The sequence below is a fragment of the Anopheles ziemanni genome, chromosome X, assembly GCF_943734765.1.
Source record: "Anopheles ziemanni chromosome X, idAnoZiCoDA_A2_x.2, whole genome shotgun sequence".
Classification (NCBI taxonomy): domain Eukaryota; kingdom Metazoa; phylum Arthropoda; class Insecta; order Diptera; family Culicidae; genus Anopheles; species Anopheles ziemanni.
Genome location: NC_080707.1, coordinates 4,771,345 through 4,790,960, shown reverse-complemented (window position 1 = coordinate 4,790,960; position 19,616 = coordinate 4,771,345). Strand labels below are relative to the sequence as shown.

The following is a 19,616-nucleotide window of genomic DNA, read 5'->3' as shown; positions in this document are numbered from 1 at the left end:
CTTCAATTTCCCATACAATACACGCAAGGGATGCAAAGAACCCTTGAAAATTGATATTCTTAAATTTGTTTAAAAATTCAGATTATTCATAACATGACAAGATACTGTTCGATCTATGTATTTTAGATAACGTACCTAAGATTCATTTTCCAACGATGCATGACTAATAAAACTGAGGTTAGAGGTTGAAAAAAGAGAAATCCATCGATATCCATACAAAAGGTATGACAAACAAGTTTTCTGTCCGTTGATTTCAGAGACGAAATTGTAGTTTTTTGTGCATAAAAAATAGTGTAAACTTTGTTTCAACATTCTTTTTCACCTATGTCACAGAAAACATTCTCGTGTAGGTACTGTATTTTCTCTGCCAAGCTAAGACTTCTAATAACAGGGCTAACCATTTTAAAGTAGTAAAACAATTCCGGATATGCCGTAGTAGACAATAAGGAAATCTTGGAACATTGCGTATCAACATTTACGGCAGATGGTAGCTTGAAGATCCAATCCAGTGTAAATGGATTACATTGCAGATATCAACTAGAATCAGCTAACAGTCGAGAAACGAAAGCTATGAACAACAATATTTACAAGTGAGCATCCTAGTGGCAGTATCCAAAACATGTGTGAGATAAAACTAGAGCAAATAGGAATAAACGTGGGCTACTGCCTTATGATCATAGAACACAGACACTAAACCACAGGCTCGTGTAGTTCGATGTTCATAAGCAGGAGAATATCCAAGGTTCTGCTATTACCGTAGCAGCTAAATAACCTAGCACAATATAGTTAGATGTAAACCAAAGGGCAGTAGCCCTAAAAAAGGCTAACGCTGACAACAGTCGAAAAACGATCGGCAAAGAAAAGTATCGAACACATTTAATTGGTTAACCACAGTCGTGCTTGACTCGAACGTTTTGCCCAAACATATATACTAAGTAAATGAAAATGCAATTGAATTGAGAAGGAGAAAATTATAATTCTTTTATAACGAAACTTTCTAGTCTGCATGAGCAGAAAGGTGTATGAACCTGTGCAACCTGGCATCCTGGCGGGCTGTTATGCTAACAAGCTAGCTATCAGTAATGAGTCGAATTAATAGGGATAAAATATTACAATAAAATATATCTAGCTGTAATAACCCTTAAGATCTCCACCTCATTGACTAGCTCCGAAAAGGTTGATGCCGGAAGAATATGTACCATATGATTTTAAGTTGTCTTACTACAGCGTCCTGGAATAAGCGTGTAGATGTAGAAATGTAGAAACGTTTCAAAAATTTTGTCGAAGCTGATCTGGGGCTTAACGTTTGCTCAGTATTAACACCTTACTGCGCTTATCTTGTCAGTAGGATGAAGAGGTCAAACATAAGTTAATATAAATCAATTCCCAACGGAACAGTACGAGAATTTTTGGTGCGTCGCTAGTTTTGCTACAACGGCTTCAGATAACCGCCTTCTTAAGTAACGAGAAGTTGTGCCGAAACTTCCATTCGATGTTTGAACGACTATCCAGTGCTGGAACGGATGGACTTGATAGCGGCTCGCTCACTGCAGTCTTAAGTGATTTGGGTCGTTGTTATTGGAAAGCTTTGTCCGCAGAGGCATGTTTTCGATTGCCGCTAGGAATTGATCTGTGAAAGAAACAATATTAATGAACAAAATAAATAACTAATATACGATTTGTATGATGATTAGATGAGTTTTTAACCCTTTCACAATTTGTGGATAAAGCTACAAGTTGCAACCGAAATGGTATATGATCATTTGACCAAGACGTTACGCCAAGAAGAAGAAGAAGAAGATCCTTGCACACCATCTAATTATAGCTTGCTCTTTTCAAACACCCTTTGATATTTCATATACTTACTCATGTTAATTTTCCCAGTATGCGCTGTGTCCGCCTTTACAAACAAGACATCCACTTCTTCAAGAGAAATTTTAACCACATACTTCAACGCATCGTACAACTGCGCACGATCAACGGATCCCGAAGTTCCGTAAAGCTAAAAGAAACGGAAAGTTTCAGCACCACTGCACTGCGCTTTTGTCTGTTGTGCACCAAACGAGTCGGTTAAGCAATTTCATTTTACTCACGTGAAAGAGTAGTTCGACGAACACAAGTTTTGGTTTGTTCAGGGTGGTAAGAAACAGAGTCATGAGGAGATATTGCTGCACATCGAGCAAGTCTGGTTTGTTTGGCTGAAGGAAGGAAACAAACGAAAACAAATTTAAGAAAGTCTAGGGTATCTAATAAACTAAAGAAACTATTAGCTGTTAATTTAGGCAGCTTCAGATAACGGAGGTCCATAGCGATGAAACGTACCTTAACAAATATTTGATGCAAGGCGACTGTCGCCTCAAGCTTTTCGTCAAAGTGAAATAGAGTGGCAAACTCGGAGAGTGTTAAGAAGCGGTTGCCGTCGTTGAACGCTGGTGTATTCCGTACAACAGTCGCCTCGATATCCGGGGCCGCACTAATCGAAAAAAAATGAACGAATTGATCACAATCATCGTAAAACGGTTGGTGAACTAATGAGTGCTTACCCGGCCAACTCACGCAGCTTTTCGATGTCAGCAATGGCCGATGCGTACGGCAGGTTGACGTTCTTGACGTATGTCATCAGCTTGCAGTCATCGAAGGTGTAGTCGGAGATGGGAATGTCGAGAGCCTTGGCCATCAAGTCCCGTACGTTGCGCGCATAAAGTTTCGGATCGGCCTTCTCATCTGCGCTGGGATAGTACACGGGAAGAAACTCGATCTCGCAGAAGGTGTGGAACTTGGTCAGGGTGCGCCACAGCAGCTGGATGCTGGAAGGCAAGAGTCTGGCATGAGATAAGATGTTAGGGTGTTAAACGGGTAGGTAAAATACTTACGCGCTTGGTCCTTCCCAGGTCCAGGTAACCGTGTCGACCTTGTTAGGGTAGCGCATCAGTACCGGCTGAATTGGAACTCCCGGATAGAACGCGCCAGGCTTAAACTGGATCAGCGAGGTGCGGTTGGTACACGTCCCCTCGGGGAAAATCAGAATTTGTGGCCAATCCTCCGTGGAGTTGGCGCGCTGGATAATCTCGCGAATCGTGCTCTGACGCGAATGCGGATCCTCCCGGCACACGTAGATTGGTTGTGCGTAGTCGATCAGTTCTGGTTCGGAATTGAGGTTCGAGTACCCAAACACACATATACATAAAAGATGAGAGGAAGCAATAAAATCATCGTGTTAGCATGGATTGGAGCCAAAGGTAAAAACTAGCCTGCAAACTTTCGCCATTGTGCACTACCCATTCTCTGACATACTCCTGCCTTCCCTTTTCACTGCGTAAACAAACACACACGAACGAAACAAAAGCACCAAAAAACATCGCGCACACGCACGAAGTTGCAGTTACGGCCAGGATGATTGACGCAATGGACACATTAAGCACAAAGGGCAAGGAAAAACCGAATAAATAAATTCGAGGAGCTTTAGTGATTGCTAGTAAAAGGGAACGTTTGCAGTAGTAGCAGTGGTAGTAATAACAGTAGGAGTAGGTAGACATTTCTTTTAGTAGGGTTTTCCTAAGGAAGGAAATGAAGATGAATTCGTAGATGTAAAAGAGGTATTGAGGATACGAACCATTCCGAGATTTGTTAAAGTGCTTGTGTTATTATATTTCGCTAAACTTTTCCCAGTCTGTACACATCAAAATCGGCCACTCGTAAAATGATACGATCTGCTGTCTTTTCGCAAGCCTACAGCATTCCCGGCACCCAATAATGACCTGTAACGTACATATACATTTCTTTTGAATACCTCTTTCACTATGGAAACAAAATCGATTCACTTTATACAACACAAACAAACAAATCGGGAGTTCGAGATTAACTATTTTGTAACATTTCCACTTGAATCCAACCGACTTGTAATCAATTTGGAGTGCTTTGTACTTCTGTTTTTTTACTTTAACTCTGCCATTCACGTCTTAAGGTGGTTTAAATTAGTTGGTCACTGCGTAACCACTTTTTTGAGTCTACACAAATGCTGTGTTGCCCACAAGTGTATTGTTATTCATTTCATAAAACTACCCAATTCCATTCTGCATTCCTCGTATGTAGTTCACTTTCATCTTGGGACCATCTTACTTGTAATAACCTGGACTGAAGTCCATCTAATACCAACAAATTTGATACTTCTGTTAACGGTCTTTGCGTACAGTTTTGGCCATATCTCAGTAAAACAAGCGTCTTTGATTCCGTTTTTAACTCACATGCCAAGAGGAAGAGGTATTGGAAAGAAATATAAACATTGGAGGTCATTATTCGGTTCTGGGAATGCTGTAGGCATTCCAGATCGTATCATTTTACGAGTGTTCAATTTTGCTTGCTGCATACTGCATATGGGAATAATTCGGACTTTATAGGGCCGCCAACTGCGGTGATATACACAAAGCTCTCTATCCATAAGGAGGTTTTCCAAACCAAAATTAATAAAAACCCTACCAACTTCGCACAAGGCGTTTAAACTTTAGATCTTCAGAATCCGTGTCAATGTATGGCTTAGTATTCTACATAATAAAGAAGTTAAGGTGGTATCTACTCGGTAAGGACGATCAGAGCTGGGACTTGGATCAAATCAGTTACACAAGCAATAACCTCTTTTGCAGGTGGGGATTCCAAACAATTACAGTACGGAAACGGTAGTACGAGAGATCTCAAAAGCACAACGAGGGAAAAACAAAAAAGGAAAATAAGAAATTGAATTTCTGACACTTACTCCCGAGGTTACGGTCAGCGATTCGTACCAGCGGACTCGAAAGCCCGGTCAAGTAGATGATGACCGCGTCGAGGAAGGAACTGTGCGGCGACACAACCAGCACTGGCGCCTCGCAGCGTAGGGCCTGCCGACCGCGGATCGAAATACCCAGCCCGGCGCAGGTGTACGTCAATACGGCAAACTCGCTTAGTAGCCCCTTCATGCGTCTACACAAATGTGTACAGTTGCGTCCGCGTCCATGTGTACGGCGAGCCAGTAGCGTCCAGAAACGGTCGTTCAACGGTCCGGCGTCCAGTTTTCATGTCAATATGGGCGAATGAGGTGCGTTTTTATAAGATGGGTCATGTATGTTAGCGGCGATTTGATAAAGTATGTATGATGACGTAAAAGTAAAGTGTTGTCGAATGTATGTTTATAATGCCGAAGGATAATCGTATTTGGTACGATGACGTAAGGTGACAGGTTTGAATTGAACAGTAGCGATAGACAACATGAAAAATGACATATGAAGAGAGAAAATCAGTATGATATTGCCAACGTGTTTTGTTTCAGCCAATTACACAAAAGTAAAACGGTAAACAGATATTATCAACCAGAGTGTTCCAAATGGTAGAATCCATAAGGGGTGCACATAACATCGTTTCGTACAACAAGTGAAACGTACGCAAAAAAGGAACATTGAGAAATAGAAAGAGAAAGTGAATAGAAAGAGAAAGAGAGAAAAAGAGAGAGAGAGAGAAAGAGAGAGAGAAAGAGAGAGAGAAAAATTGTAGAACGCGAGATCTACGTGTTGGGTTCATGAGACGCAATTATCTAATTACTTTAAAATGCAGGAAAAATTTACAACGTTTAACATTGGCTTGGATTCTTTAGCACAGTTAGATTAATTATCAGCAAATTAACATTTAAGAGAAAATGAAGGAGAACAAAATTGAGACAAAACACAGCATCAAAAGCTCGCCAAGTGAGAAGCATCGCATTGATGATCAAATGTCTGCAGAAAACCCAATCACCACTCCTAGGAGTTCATTATGTTATCAGCATAATAATATACATAAATATGGATAGTGAAATATTTCATTAAAGAATGTTAACACCAAGCATAACAACTTTGCATCGCTTAAGAAAGTTGGTTCTGCACCGTTTAGTGAATACATTTATAAAAAGTTATTCTTTATATACAAAAAGTGAGATGCTTTGCTTAAATTCACCACACGCATTCCGCCGATTCGAAACTATTCAATTAAAGCTAATTTTAAAAATTTACGAGCTTTCATTCCATGTATATAACATTTGCATTAAAAAAGGACAAAATTTCGTTAGCAATTGCAAAAACAGCACGCATGATAATCGAATGAAGTAAATTTTATCGTAAACTTACATCAGTTTACTACTTTATAAAAGTATTTTGAAAGCCAGTCAGGTAGCTGTAGATGGCCGGAACTTAATCCATAGCCGATAAAACTATTTATGTTGACATGTTTTTTAGCTGTTGTGTGGCTTTCATGACCACATGCTACTTCGTTTAGGCATCCTTGTTAGAAAAGATCCTGAATTCTGAGGGTTAGCAGTGCTGGGTATACTAATGATATGTCACCGGTTCATCTCCTCCGATGATCTTTACGCATGACCCAGTGTGGTTTGTCCAAAACACTGGATTGTACTTTAATGATGTTTTCTGATAAAGTCGCTTACTTCTGGAAGGCGCAGCAAGCTACATAATTCTCTGTAAGTCATGAAGTCATGACAGCTAAAACAGCAACTTAGTGTGCATTGCCTTTAGTTAGGGATTTTTTCAAGCAATCGAACAGTTTTTCGATCGGAATTGCTGTTTAGAGCTCCTAATTTTATTCCAGACCGCTTCAGCCTATACAAAAATGAGGGATTTTTTATTCGCTTGGAATAGTTTTCGGAGGAAACCGTTAGAAATGTGTAGCGGGACACAAAAGAAATATTACTCTTGATTATGGTTTCAAAATAAAGTTTTAAGCATTTTTTTATTTTGCACGAACAATCGTTTAAATTTATCCTTTTTTTAATGCATACGTTAAACAAACGTTGAAGCTGGTAAAAAAATCAATGCAAATGTTGTTTGTTTTCGCTTCCATTGACATTAACTTTACTATGATAAATATCAAGGAGTATAAACATACATAAACATTGAAACGATGTGCCTTTTCCATTTATGATTACGTATTAGTATAAAGATGGGTTTGCAATGTTGAAGGACCAGGCATTCCCTCCAAAATATGGCTCGTAATCAGCATTTTGGTGGCAAAATCTAGTGGAAACAATACAGCTATGTTAGTATTTGTCTTGCTAAATTTACAAAGATTGCGAGAAGTAGAAAAAGTGTCACTTTACTGACAATTTTATTTTTGTTCGCTGCCCGCTGCATCGATCAACTCGCGTTAGTACAACGTAACGCGTACCCGTGATGGCCATTTTTACTCTGCAGTTGCTCAAAGTTGTGTACAAAAAGGCATGAAACAGTTAGACCTACGAAAGCCAGATCATTAATACATTTTCCAGGCAACGCAAACCAATGGCAAGTATTAATGGATCTTGGCGTGTTGAAGCATTAAATCTTAGAGAAAATCGATAACTGAGCAGATACTTCTGGTATTTCTTAAGGGAGGATGACTGAAAACACATTATACCTTCACAGTAGCCCATGTACTCTACAAGCGAATGGGCGAGAAAAAAATGAAAAGGAAACAACACAAAAACGGTAAATGGGGGGTGTTGCTGAAGGTCCAGCATTAACAGATGAGACATGCAGGATGCAACTAGCAATAATGTAGCTGCTTTTTGCTTAAACCTAAAGAGCGAGTAGTAATGAGGATAGTTATGAACATACTAAGAAGTGTGTGTATATGGTTCAATATGTAGAAGCTTATGTTTGCTAGTCGGTGATTTTCCTTCAGCATGTAATAGAATCTGTTTGCTAGTCGATGATTTCCTGTCGGATATAAATACGTCACGGTTCCTTGTTTGCCAAACGTTATGTCAGATGAAACATCGGAGGGAATGTCAACCTACTACTGTTGCTATTTACCACAGAACACATACAATTTCCCTTGCTTTTGAGATCAAACTTAGGCATTCATCGATAAAAAACGTTTTTTAAATCGTATAACTAACAAAAAATATTGCCATAAAAATGTTCAAACAACAGACGTTTGCTCGAACGATCTCGATACGTGTAAAAGTGTCAACGAAACTTCAGAGTATTTTCACACTATTATAATTATTAACCAAACATTTACCTTACCTATTTCAAGACTTCCTTTCAACTAGATTCAGTTTGAAGTATGGTCTACTTTTATCAAAATGGATCAACATTTAAGCATCGTCTCCGTTTAATCGAAAGACAATCCCATTGGCAAATTGTTTTTGAAACATCTAATTTGTGTATTAGCTTTTTTGAGGACAAAGGTTATCAAAGGGATTTGAGGTTATCATGAGATAATGACGCGACCCCCACTCTGTGAGTAAAGAAGCAAACGTCGATAATATCTCAACATGCTTCTACGGCCGGCATTGTTTTCGGTTTTTCCCATATGTTGTATACTGGTTTTATGGGAGTTGAAAAAAAGGAGATCGTGTCGTTATATCATGAAAACGTCGTATGACAGCAACAGGGTTCAGAGATACTTAACTTAAACCTGGAACTTAGCTCGAACAGGCACGTATTTTTGTGATGCGTAAATCTGCATCCTAGTGCGGTCATATTCGTCCTCACATGCATTACAAATTTTCGTTCAATGTTTCTCGATTTGTTTACTTGTTTGCTTTTGTTTGGTTCGTGAGCAGAGAAATTGCAATGGCGACAGCAGGTACCAGCTGTTTGGACACAGCGGCGAATCTAGCAATAAAATCAAAGAGTCAAATATAGCGGGCACCTACTTCCGAAAAACGGCAGCGAGGCCGTTTCGTACTTGGCGACAACGGCCGACGGCCCGAACAGGACGACGCAGACCGAGTCGAAGAAGGCGGTGTGGGGCGCGACGCATATTACCGGGGCCTCCTTCGGCGACGCTCGCTCGCCCTTGTATCGTATGTAGTTGAAGGAACCGAACAGGAACAGCAGGCGCATCACGTGCGCGGTGATGCAACGCAGTTGGCTGAAGTGTGACCGCGTGAGACGGTCAATTGGCGAGCAGTGCGCGTTCCATAAGGTGCGGAAAGGAGAAGGTAGGGGGGAAGTGAAGGAAACATAGCAGAAAAGAAAACATAAAACTATCAAAACACGCTTCTAGCATTAATGATGCACTTCCTTCACTGGTGTGCGCTTCTAGTTACTACTTATCGATAACCGTCTTACTACGAGCATTTCATGATGATCCTTCTGTTGGGACCACCTTGTCCCCGAGCCAGTTGCAACAATAGCTAGAGTAGAATCTAGAGTCTTCTTACTTGGCGTAACGACCGTCTTCGGTCATGCCTGCCCCATTAGGGGCTTACTAGACTTATAGTGATGTGCGCTCTGAGTGAGAATGAGTGAGTGATTCGAATCTTAATATTGAATGAACGATTTAAATCCAGATAGTTTTTCTGACTCCCTTTGATTTGAATCCTTAACTGGGATTCGAATCCCAAAAGAATGAACGAGTTGGTAAAAGAGTCGCTAGTCGCCATAGAGATTCGAATCCCAAGTTTGGGATCACTACATGGGCGACTAGCGACTCTTTTACCAACTCGTTCATTCTTTTGGGTTTCGAATCCCATATAGAGATTCCCAAACTGGGATTCGAGTCACAACTTGGGATTCGAAACACAACTTGGAATTCGAATCACAACTTGGGATTCGAATCTCTATGGCGACTAGTGACTCTTTTACCCACTCGTTCATTCTTTTGGGATTCGAATCCCAGTTAAGGTTTCAAATCACCTCGAAGGTTAATAAATCATTTTACACTTTTTAAATCACAAAAGAGTGACTTAAAGATTCGAATCATCGTTATGATTATTCACTCTGATTCAAATCTCTAAAAAGAGTAGTTATTCTCATCACTATAGACTTATTCCCATTGCGTACGTGGATATACGTACTCCCCTCTCGTACAGGGGAGGGGTGAGTCCATCCGATCTCATTTGGGATTTGAACCTACTCTGTCGAGGTACTCGGTACTCGTGGGTAGTGGTGGGTAAATTCGACAAAAAATCGGAACCGCTTCCGAATGACTCCACCAATATCGGAAGCGGCTCCGTAAGGTAGGTGCAATACTCCGAGCTCGGAACCGTCCGGAGCCGTCCGGAACCGTCCGGAGCCGCTAGTCGGCAGTCGGAGCCGTCGGAGCCGTCCGGAGCCGTCCGGAACCGTCCGGAGCCGTCCGGAGCCGTCCGGAACCGTCCGGAGCCGCTAGTCGGCAGCCGGAACCGACCGGAGCCGGAGCCGTCCGGAGCCGTCCGGAACCGACCGGAGCCGGAGCCGTCCGGAGCCGTCCGGAGTCGTTTGGAGCCGTCCGGAGCCGGGTCCGCTCCGCTCCGCTCCCGCTCGGAAGCGGTTCCAGGCGGTGGGTGCGGTTCCGAGAACCCATCACTACTCGTGGGTTGATTTTCTAACCGGTGATCTCGCTGGACTGTCGCGGACCTCCCTCTACCGCGGATCCCACTCTGTCTAGAGTACAATATCAATCACTGACAAACTTATATTGCGTGCATTCATGAACCAACGATGAGAGTGTTCAAGTCGCTAATCCAGCATAGAGATAACAGTCATATCATATCCTTAAAATCTAGCAAACGTATCTTTAGGAGAAAAGAAAAATCTCATGAGTGCTAAAGTATCACAGCGGAATAAAGTTTTGAAGTGAATGTGAAACAAATACCGTATGCGTGATAATGTTTGCACCATCGTACTAATATGGTTCCCGCTGGACCTGGGCATACAAATCCTTGGCTTTCTCTCCACCCACTTAATTCTTTGGATAACTATCCTCGAAGATACTGGGCACCTGAATCAATCACCAAGCGGCACAATGATCGAACAAGTGAAAAAGTCCTCATTTTACCAGTTAAGTTAAGTTGATTTTAACAAAAAGAGACCTAATTTATCAAAATTCATCTTTTAATAGTTAAGTATCTCATAAATCATAAGAAAATGGTTCTACGTGCCTAAGTTAGCTCCCACAACACTTAAGCCGCAGAAATTCTTTGGAATCCTAAATGTCCAACTTTGCAATTGACTGGCAAAACTATGACTTTTTGCACTTTTTTATCATTGCGCCGCTTGATGACCGATTTTTAAGCACTCTTTTTGCACATGCTTCATAAAAACATAGACAAAGAAGATGTGATGTTTTTAATTCTAAATACTCTAAAATTGACCGCAAAGCCAGACAAGTATTCGTTTTTCGACTTGCACCCTGCGATTTGCGATTCGTTCGATTTACACACTGTATATAAATAAACTGAACCTTCAAGCATTAAATTTATAATTTAAGAAAATCTTAATTAATTAAAAAAGCATGTCGTTTCCTATCGTGAGATCGTTGAAGGTAAAATCGTCCTCTAGTAATTCTATGGCTATGAAGGCCGTCCATTGTTATAACTAGTGGACAATTACAAAGCTTATAGAAATTACTTTTTTCAATACAAACTATTGAAGGGTCCATTGCTATTGAAGGGTCGCTAGACTGGTGTAAATAATGGAATCACGAACAGCTAGTCCTAGGCGATTAGTTCCAAGACACAGTTTTTTGTCCTGAATGACCCCTTTTAACAGCGTACCGGTGAAGGGCTTTTGGAAGAGTGCAGGCACAAAGCAACCGGCGAAATCGACGACGCCGACGAGCTTTCTCCGCGGACCTGGGACCTAAGGGATGTACTGTAACAATCAACAAAAAGCGCAAACCAAGACTGTTACACTCGCAGTTTTGCCTTGAATTGGATCAAGGTGAAAAAAGTGAGAGCTCGGACGAGCCAAATGATGATGATGGATGCACATCGTTCAGAGTCAATAGGCAACACACTTTCCCCAAGGATTACGGATGACGATTTTTATGCTTGGTGACTGGCCGCTTGATTTTGTTTCCCTTGGCATGCTAACCCTTTATCTCTGTTGCGCGATAGAGGACTTTATGCATGGAATTCCGTTTAAAGACTTCATCCAATCTATAACCGCTCGCAAAAGGGTAGAATTGTAAATTTACAAAAACAAAAACTAACATTTTTGAATTCGTTTTCAACTCACTTACATAGTGGAAGAGTTATTGAGAAGAAATATTAACGTTGAAGGCCAATATTTGGTTCCGAGAATGCTGTAGGATTGCGAAAAGACATCAGACCGTCTCATTTGACGTGCATCCGATTTAATCCTTGCTGCTTTTATTGTTAAATTATTGCTAATCCCAATCACAAATAACGCATATGTAAACTGACAAACATTTAATCAATAAAATCTCAAAAAATAGGAAAACATATTATTTTCTCCGATTCTAGACCAAAAACTATACAAAAATGTGAAAAACAGTGTTCGGATATGTTCGGAGTTGCAGTGCTTTGAAAATGTTGTCTTTCAAACGCTTTTCTACTTACAATGTCTCAAGACACACACAATAACTAAACACACAGTATTTCACTACACAATCCACTGCACCATTTTCGTAAACACATCCATTTCTGATGCACACGCATGCTAAACGGTGATTTAAAAAGCGGATGTATGAATATTTACTTTACTTTTGCTATTTTGGGAACTCATCCTGCCAGAAGAAAACAAAATCAAAATATTTGACTTTCGGCTTTTGTCCAAATTAGATTCGTTCACGGTTTTAGCTATCGTAACCAAACTGACGATGTTTTCGGTTTGCTTTCATTGTTTCGTGAACAAGTTATCAAGTGTTGGCGACAACATTTTTTCGACGAGCAACTTTTGGTTGCGCTAGCCATCACTAGTAGTCGCTAGTATAGAATAGCTCGCGAGAAGCGTATTGGCACTTTAAGGTTCAGTTTACAGATTGTAACAGATACACTTCATAACATTGATATGATGAAGCAAATGGAGAACGATAGTCGTCTAAGTTTGAATATCCCAATACTACGAATTCTGTCCAGAGAATTATCTAATACGACCGGTGCGTTTTTCAATCTTTATTCGAATTTACGTACGAACAGCAACGCGCTTTGTGGAATTTGTTTACTTTCTATTTAATGTATGTTTACATCCAGTAGTCTGTAGTCCGTGTCAGGTGATAGCGACGCACCAAAATGATGTGTACGGCAAGGTGTTAAAATTAGTTACACCATTTTCATGGCCACGGGTGAAAAGCACGTTAACACGGACGAATTTAAGGTGCTTTTTACCCGCGATAACAAGTGAACTGGTCATGAGATTTCATGAAAATCGTATACGAATAGCACTAAGACTCTCTAGCTTGAAATAGGCTAGCCAATTTAAACAAAACGGGAAAGCTTACTAAGAACAATAACCACATCACCCAGCAATAGGAAGCAATTGTGCCAGCAAAACTTACTTACTTATGTGGCTGAGCGGTCTTGGCCTGACGAAGCTCCATCCGAAACCGCTTACGGTCGCTCACCACGCTGGTCCAATTTCGTATCCCGGCTTTACTGGCGGCTTCGTCTACGCCATCCTTCCACCTCAATTTAGGCCTACCACGCCTCCTCTGTCCTTGGGGACAGCCTAAGAGGACTTTACGGGCTGGGTCGTTCGGTGCCATCCTCATGACATGACCAGCCCACCGGAGCCTGGCGAGTCTAATTCGCTGTACGACGGTGAGGTCTCCGTACAGCACGTAGAGCTCGTCATTATATCGGCTCCTCCATTGTCCCTCCTCACATATGGGGCCAAAAATCCTCCTTGCCAGCAAAGCAACAGTTGGTAAAAAGTATTCAATTCAAAGCATTGACGAAATATTTGTCACGTGAGCTATTGATTTTGATGATAAATATAACTAACTTGATCTTAAAACTAGAACAAGATCTCATAAGACTAGAATAATACTGAACTTTAAATTTATCTGGAAATCCGTCCTTGATCATGACTGGCCCCATTGCAAGACTTTCTTCCATAGTCAGGCCTCTCGTACAAAGGAGGGTCCGGTCTCGGTCTAAATTCGAACCCACGCCGTCGAGATGGTGAGCACAAAAGTTTATGGACCGAGATTTTCTAACTGTCGCTACCACTCGGCTTTCGCGTTGAAAATTTATTAAGACCATTATTGTCTAGCGCCGTGTGACACGGTGTTGTAAAAAAGTAACAAAAATAAAATAAAGCTCAATGGAAGCGTCAGCTTGTGAAAAGTAAGGCGATTCATCGCATCAGCGTTTTTTGGAGTGGTCAGCTGTATATGGGTCTTTTGATTTGTATGCGGCGTTGACAGAAAAACCGGGCTTTGACACTAGGTCGTGCCAAATGCGTCGATAGATCGCTGCAGTATTATCTAGTGATGGGCGAAATAAGTTCAAATTCGAAAACCGGTTGCTTCTGGAGTCACAGAAGGATTAAAGCTTCTTTTCCACGATGCACCCAATTTCATACTCGGCATTCCCGGAAGGATACTCGAAACTCCATACAACTTTGACAGCAGTTTCACCAGTCTCCTAACAGAGTTTCCTATGTGGAGATGAACAGTAAGGGGGATCCATGACCCCGCCCTTATTTCACGAAAGCATCTCCCTTTTTCCTTCCTCAAATTCATTTCTTTGGATAAATTCATTGGTTCCTGCTATCCATCATGTGTAGAATAATTTACAAGGTTAATCAATATGTTAAAGTACAGGTGAACGTCGATTATTCAAGGGTGTCGGATCCGGGAGGCCCCCGGATAATCGAACATGTACTAAAATACGTTTATAATACCTGGTTTGAGTCACGACTAGTTCACTTTTTACGGCGGACGTTTCCCAAAGGTTGATACATTCCACAAATTATAACGTTAAGTTTCTCCTTCAATAAATTGGAAATGATTTTTTTCGAATATACGTATACGGGAAATTGTTAATCAATCATAAAAAATGTTTGAATAAATTTCCAATGGTAATTTTCGTTGCTATTTTCGATCCGACCAATTTTATTTGACACATAATTGCAAAAGACTTTAGTGAACCAACTTGATATTAATTGAAACATTTCAACAATGTGTGCAGTTGTCAGTTACAAGACCCCCGGATACTCCGCCCTCGGTTAATTCGACCCCGGATAATCGCATCCGACTGTATACTATCATGCATCACTGCATGATTATTTAAAACCGTTATGTGTTTCTAAGCTATCCGTTAGCTTTCAATCGTCGCATCGCGCTTTGCATAACTTCAAGCGCAAATTTGACCCAGCAGGACGATGAGGATCTAGGCGGGGGTGACATTTACCCTTTTACCAAACCCGCTTACTATACTTACCAAATATGTGATTAGGCACAACGCATCATCAAAATTTTAACTTTGCAATAAAAACGTTCGGAAACCAAAACAAACTGTATTTTTTTGCAATGAGCTACCATCACACCAAGCTGGTGTGATTGGATGTCAATCAGTACATTTTCACCGCCTCCATAGTGGAGAGTCCGGATGACAAGGACTTCTCCACATTGTGATCGACAATAAGCCACTCGACATATTATTGAAAACTCATCAACACGAATTTGAATTAGAAATCTAAAGAATTTGAATTCCGAGCTGAAGCAATATCAATTCAATGGAGAAATTCGGATTAAATGGAGCATCTAATGCCTGTATTTTATCGGATTCGGATACGGTATAAGATAGGTGGAACCAAGGTGGACTCGCGCATCCATTCCGGAGTTCCCTTCACTAGTGCCTTCGCACAATAAAGATAGGCGAGGGGAAAGTGAGGGAAGTTAAGCAAATACAAAAATAACAGAGAGAGAGCGAGAGAGAGATAGAAAGAGAGTGAGAGAAAGAAAGAGAGACAGAGAGAGACAGAGAGAGAGAGAGAAGCAATCGATGGAACGACCATGGAAAATATAGGAAAACTTAAACCCAAGAAGATACTTTGCAGCGGAAAATATGTTCCGAATCATAGTTGCTGAGGTTGCTTCCTTGGAGCCACCACACCACCACCACCACCACCTACACCACCGTCCTCCATACTCATACGTTACTCACCGCCGCCAGCCGGTTAGGGGCTTCATCCGCAGGTCCTCCTTCGATAGTCCGAAAAGACCGATGTTGGCGAGGGCCCATGCGATTACCAGACATCCCAATATCAAGATGACTCGGAATGGTAGCAGGATTACTGTGAGGATAACGGTCTGCGAAACAGAAGTCGTAAGAAGGCAAACACATTCATTAAATATCTCACATTTTACACGGACAGCTATATAAATATATCCTTCCAGGAAGTTTCATTTTGGGTCGACGCACTTACATTTTCAACCGTTACGGAGATTCACAACTGTTCTAATGGGTGTCCCCGAAAGTATAAGCACGATTTCGGGTGTTTGATTGTTTACATTCAAACCTACTAGATAGTGCATCGAAACTATTTTTTTCAACCGTTTCTGTTAAAATGCGAGGCATTTCCGTTAAAAAGCGCAAAAGCGTTCTACACAAATGGTATTCGACTCCTTACATTTCGCTAAGGAAATTGGCGAAATCGGTAGATGTGAGTATCGGAGCCGTACGAACCGCCATCCAAAAGTGTCGGGAGGAGTCCAGCTTCGAGGATACGCCGAAAAGTGGTCAAAAACCTGGTCCTAAAATAGGAAAGTTCCATTCGCGATGTGGCTCAACAAATGGGTACGTGAAAAAGTAACGTCCAATGAGACAAGGCCAGATTGAATTTAAAATCGAAACGGAGTGCATATTAGGCTGCATGCATTAAACATCGGGCTCGGAAGCTGTACGACAAGCTGCTGTGTGGTCAACCCTCATGCATCAGTTCGACGAAGAGTCGACCAAGACCAGACCAATTGAGATATTTTGGGCGCTAGCGAAGGCATACTTCAGAAAACATTTTAAAGCTGCGAAAAACATCGACAGACAAGGTGGGTTCTAAGGGAGGTGAGCTCAAAGGCCTGGTCGTGGCAGCCATTTTGAAATTAATGTTTGACAATCGTTCCTGGTTTTGTTTACCAACAAAAGGATTGCGATGCGTTAGCAAGCTGCTGGTTCCAGTTGATACGGTTACCGGAAGACTGCCCTCATAAGCCACAACTTTGGTGAGGACACAGTTCCATCAACGATATATTGCAAAGTCATCTAGTAAATGAGGTTGGACGAGATGGGTAAAGCGGTTTGGTCGTCCCAAGGCACATATGTTAACACTTTGTTACTACTATGCTACACGAAACGTGTTTGTTAAAACGACAGTATCTTCTTCATATCGCATTTTTTTCACATTAACGCCAAACGCGCTTGACAGATACATTCCTTCCTCAAAATCGGAATCAGGCATGACTGGTTCCAATATTGGCAAGGACTGGAGGCAATATTAATTAATGTAAGATCAGAGAAACGGTTTGTCTAAATTCACACCTTCCTGTGTAATTGAGTAAGCGATTTAGTAACCGGCAAGTTGTTGCATTAGTTCTTCTTCGTGGCGTAACGATCTCTTGGTCATGCCTGACCCGTTAAGGGCTTACGAGAATTTTTACCCTATATGTACGTGGATAGTCAGTCCTCTCGTACAGGGGAGGGTCCGGTCTCGGTTGGGATTCGAACCCACGCTGTCGAGGTGGTGAGCCCCGGCGCTCATGGACCGATTTTCTAACCGGCGCTATCGCTCGGCTGTCGCGGACCCCCAATTGTATTAGTCTGTGCGGCTACAAATCACTGGCCTGCATATTTGCTATTTGCAGTTGCCGACGTGCGAATCAGTCTTAAGACCATTCCGAAGATAGGTTGCTATTTTGACACTATCTGTGCATCCGTTTTGGCTGAGCAGTAAAAAAAATGCTTTGGCCAAAATTACATCCATTGGCCAAATCACCCCCAATATCGTTATTTCATGTAAACATCCCTCAACTGGTGCACGAAAGATCACAAGGAATGTCAGGAAAACGGTCTTGCGTTGACACATTTGATCTGCCCATTGTTTAATTGGTTGTTTACGTTTGCAGCAGGATTGAAGTTAAGTCATGGATGTATGAGGTATATGAAAAAAACCCAATAAAATCTGTGACGGTATCGGTTTCGGAAGCTCCAGAGAGGTGGTAGATAAACACCACCTTCCACCGCTTGCGTCATCCAAATGGTAGACACAACCCTTGAAAGCCAGAATTCGTGGTCGATGCTTGACGAGATTTTGTGTGAAACTCGAGCATAATCGTGTCGGCTGTTCCCGATATGCTAATGGCGTGCTACTTACCTTGAACTTGTCTATCGGATCGTCCCAGGCGAGCTTGTGGACGAACGGGTTGACACGGTGTATGTCGTGGTCGGAAATTTTTTGACAGCAAACATCGGCCGCAAGTGTGTTGATTGCTGAGTGTGTCGGTATCTGGCACAGGAATTCGTTCAGATCTTTGTTGCTGGATGTTCCTGGCACAGAGTGTTGCTCCATATCCGGAGTTGCCATCGCTTTCCGACTGCTTCGCAAATGCAGAACACTACACTATGGCTTTGTCTGCCGTTGATTTTTTTGTCAATGTTTTTCCAGCTTTTTCGCCTAATATACACCCCCACACCACTCGCACACCGTACCCCAGAACATAAACTTGCAGACACAGGCACGACACTAGTCTGTAAATATCACAATTGGCAAGCCACCACCATCACCCCTAGTAAGAAAAATAGCATACTGCCACACACCACACGCTTTTCGTCCTATTGCGCGACTGACGGATAGGGCATACTACAATCGTAATGGTCGCTAAGACAACGCTCCGCCGCTTTCACAACAGCTGCTCTTTACAATCTGCCCTGGAGCGGAAGGTTTTTCCCGAAAGTTACCACCGACAAGTATTTCTGCTGCGCGAACAAAATATTTTCTTTCCCGTACACTTCTGCACTTTATCTTTTTAGCAGAAAACCTTGGTACTACCCTACTGACGCCCGTTTGATACGCTCTCTGTAAAACAAAACGGAGAAAGAGGTGGCAATATGAGTTTTCCGCTAGCGTTCAATTTTGTGGTTGCTGTAATGTCGCGCGCGTGCGCTCGTGTGTATGTGTGTGTGCTTTTTTTTCGTTTTTGCGAACCACACTTTCACTGCAATCAGCCGCTTGCTGGATATGTCGCCTTTAACGCTGGGCCAAACTAATGCTACTGCCAACAACCATAGAGCTTCACCGAGGGGTCGAGGACGGCCAACGAGCACAGAAACTTCAGCAGAGCTGTTTTACCGAATGCGTTTGCATTGTACACAAACATTTTTATTCATTTCGTGTCCGTTTTCAACAACAGCGCAGTTTCTGGCAACGGCACCATACCTGTGACTTCGTCGTCGTCTGAAACGCTGTCTGCGTCAACAGTTGTTGAACGTTATCCCGTTGCGACGTTACTGCGGCCAACATCATTGCCAACTAGATATAGGTACCCTCGCATGTACCAAACCCCTTTCTTTCAGTTCCGCTCTTCAGCATCCTCTTTATTTTTCTCCGTGAAGATTAGCAAGTAGAGAGATAAAAGTGGGAAAAGTTATTTTAAAAAAAATTAGTTATTTTTGCTAACGCCAATATTAGTTGTTTATTTCCACGTCGATCCCAATTTTTAAGATAACCGAATACATGATCATTGTGAATTTTTGACATAATAGTTTTTAAAATGTTTCCGTATAGAGTTCGAGCTGCAAACAGCACGATAAATTATAATTGGAAGCAAGGTTGATTGAAAACAAATGATAAAAATGGTTGGTTTGGTGGCTGGTGATGTTTCTGTAATTTTTCAAATACTAAGAAAATTAAATGATTTTTATTATTTTTTCTAGATGTATGCCA

General features: G+C 41.7%; 1 protein-coding gene across 1 annotated transcript; it reads right to left on the bottom strand.

Annotated features, from left to right (window-relative positions):
* Positions 1-962: 962 nt before the first annotated feature.
* On the bottom strand, positions 963-18,245 carry LOC131290613 (lysophosphatidylcholine acyltransferase-like). The gene is made up of 9 exons (XM_058319774.1): positions 18,048-18,245; positions 15,845-15,990; positions 8,660-8,877; positions 2,874-3,141; positions 2,544-2,807; positions 2,323-2,473; positions 2,094-2,198; positions 1,867-2,002; positions 963-1,630 (listed from the first exon to the last, which is right to left on the bottom strand). The coding sequence occupies exons 1-9, from the start codon at positions 18,240-18,242 to the stop codon at positions 1,545-1,547; spliced, it is 1,569 nt and encodes a 522-aa protein (XP_058175757.1). The 5' UTR covers positions 18,243-18,245; the 3' UTR covers positions 963-1,544.
* Positions 18,246-19,616: the final 1,371 nt, after the last annotated feature.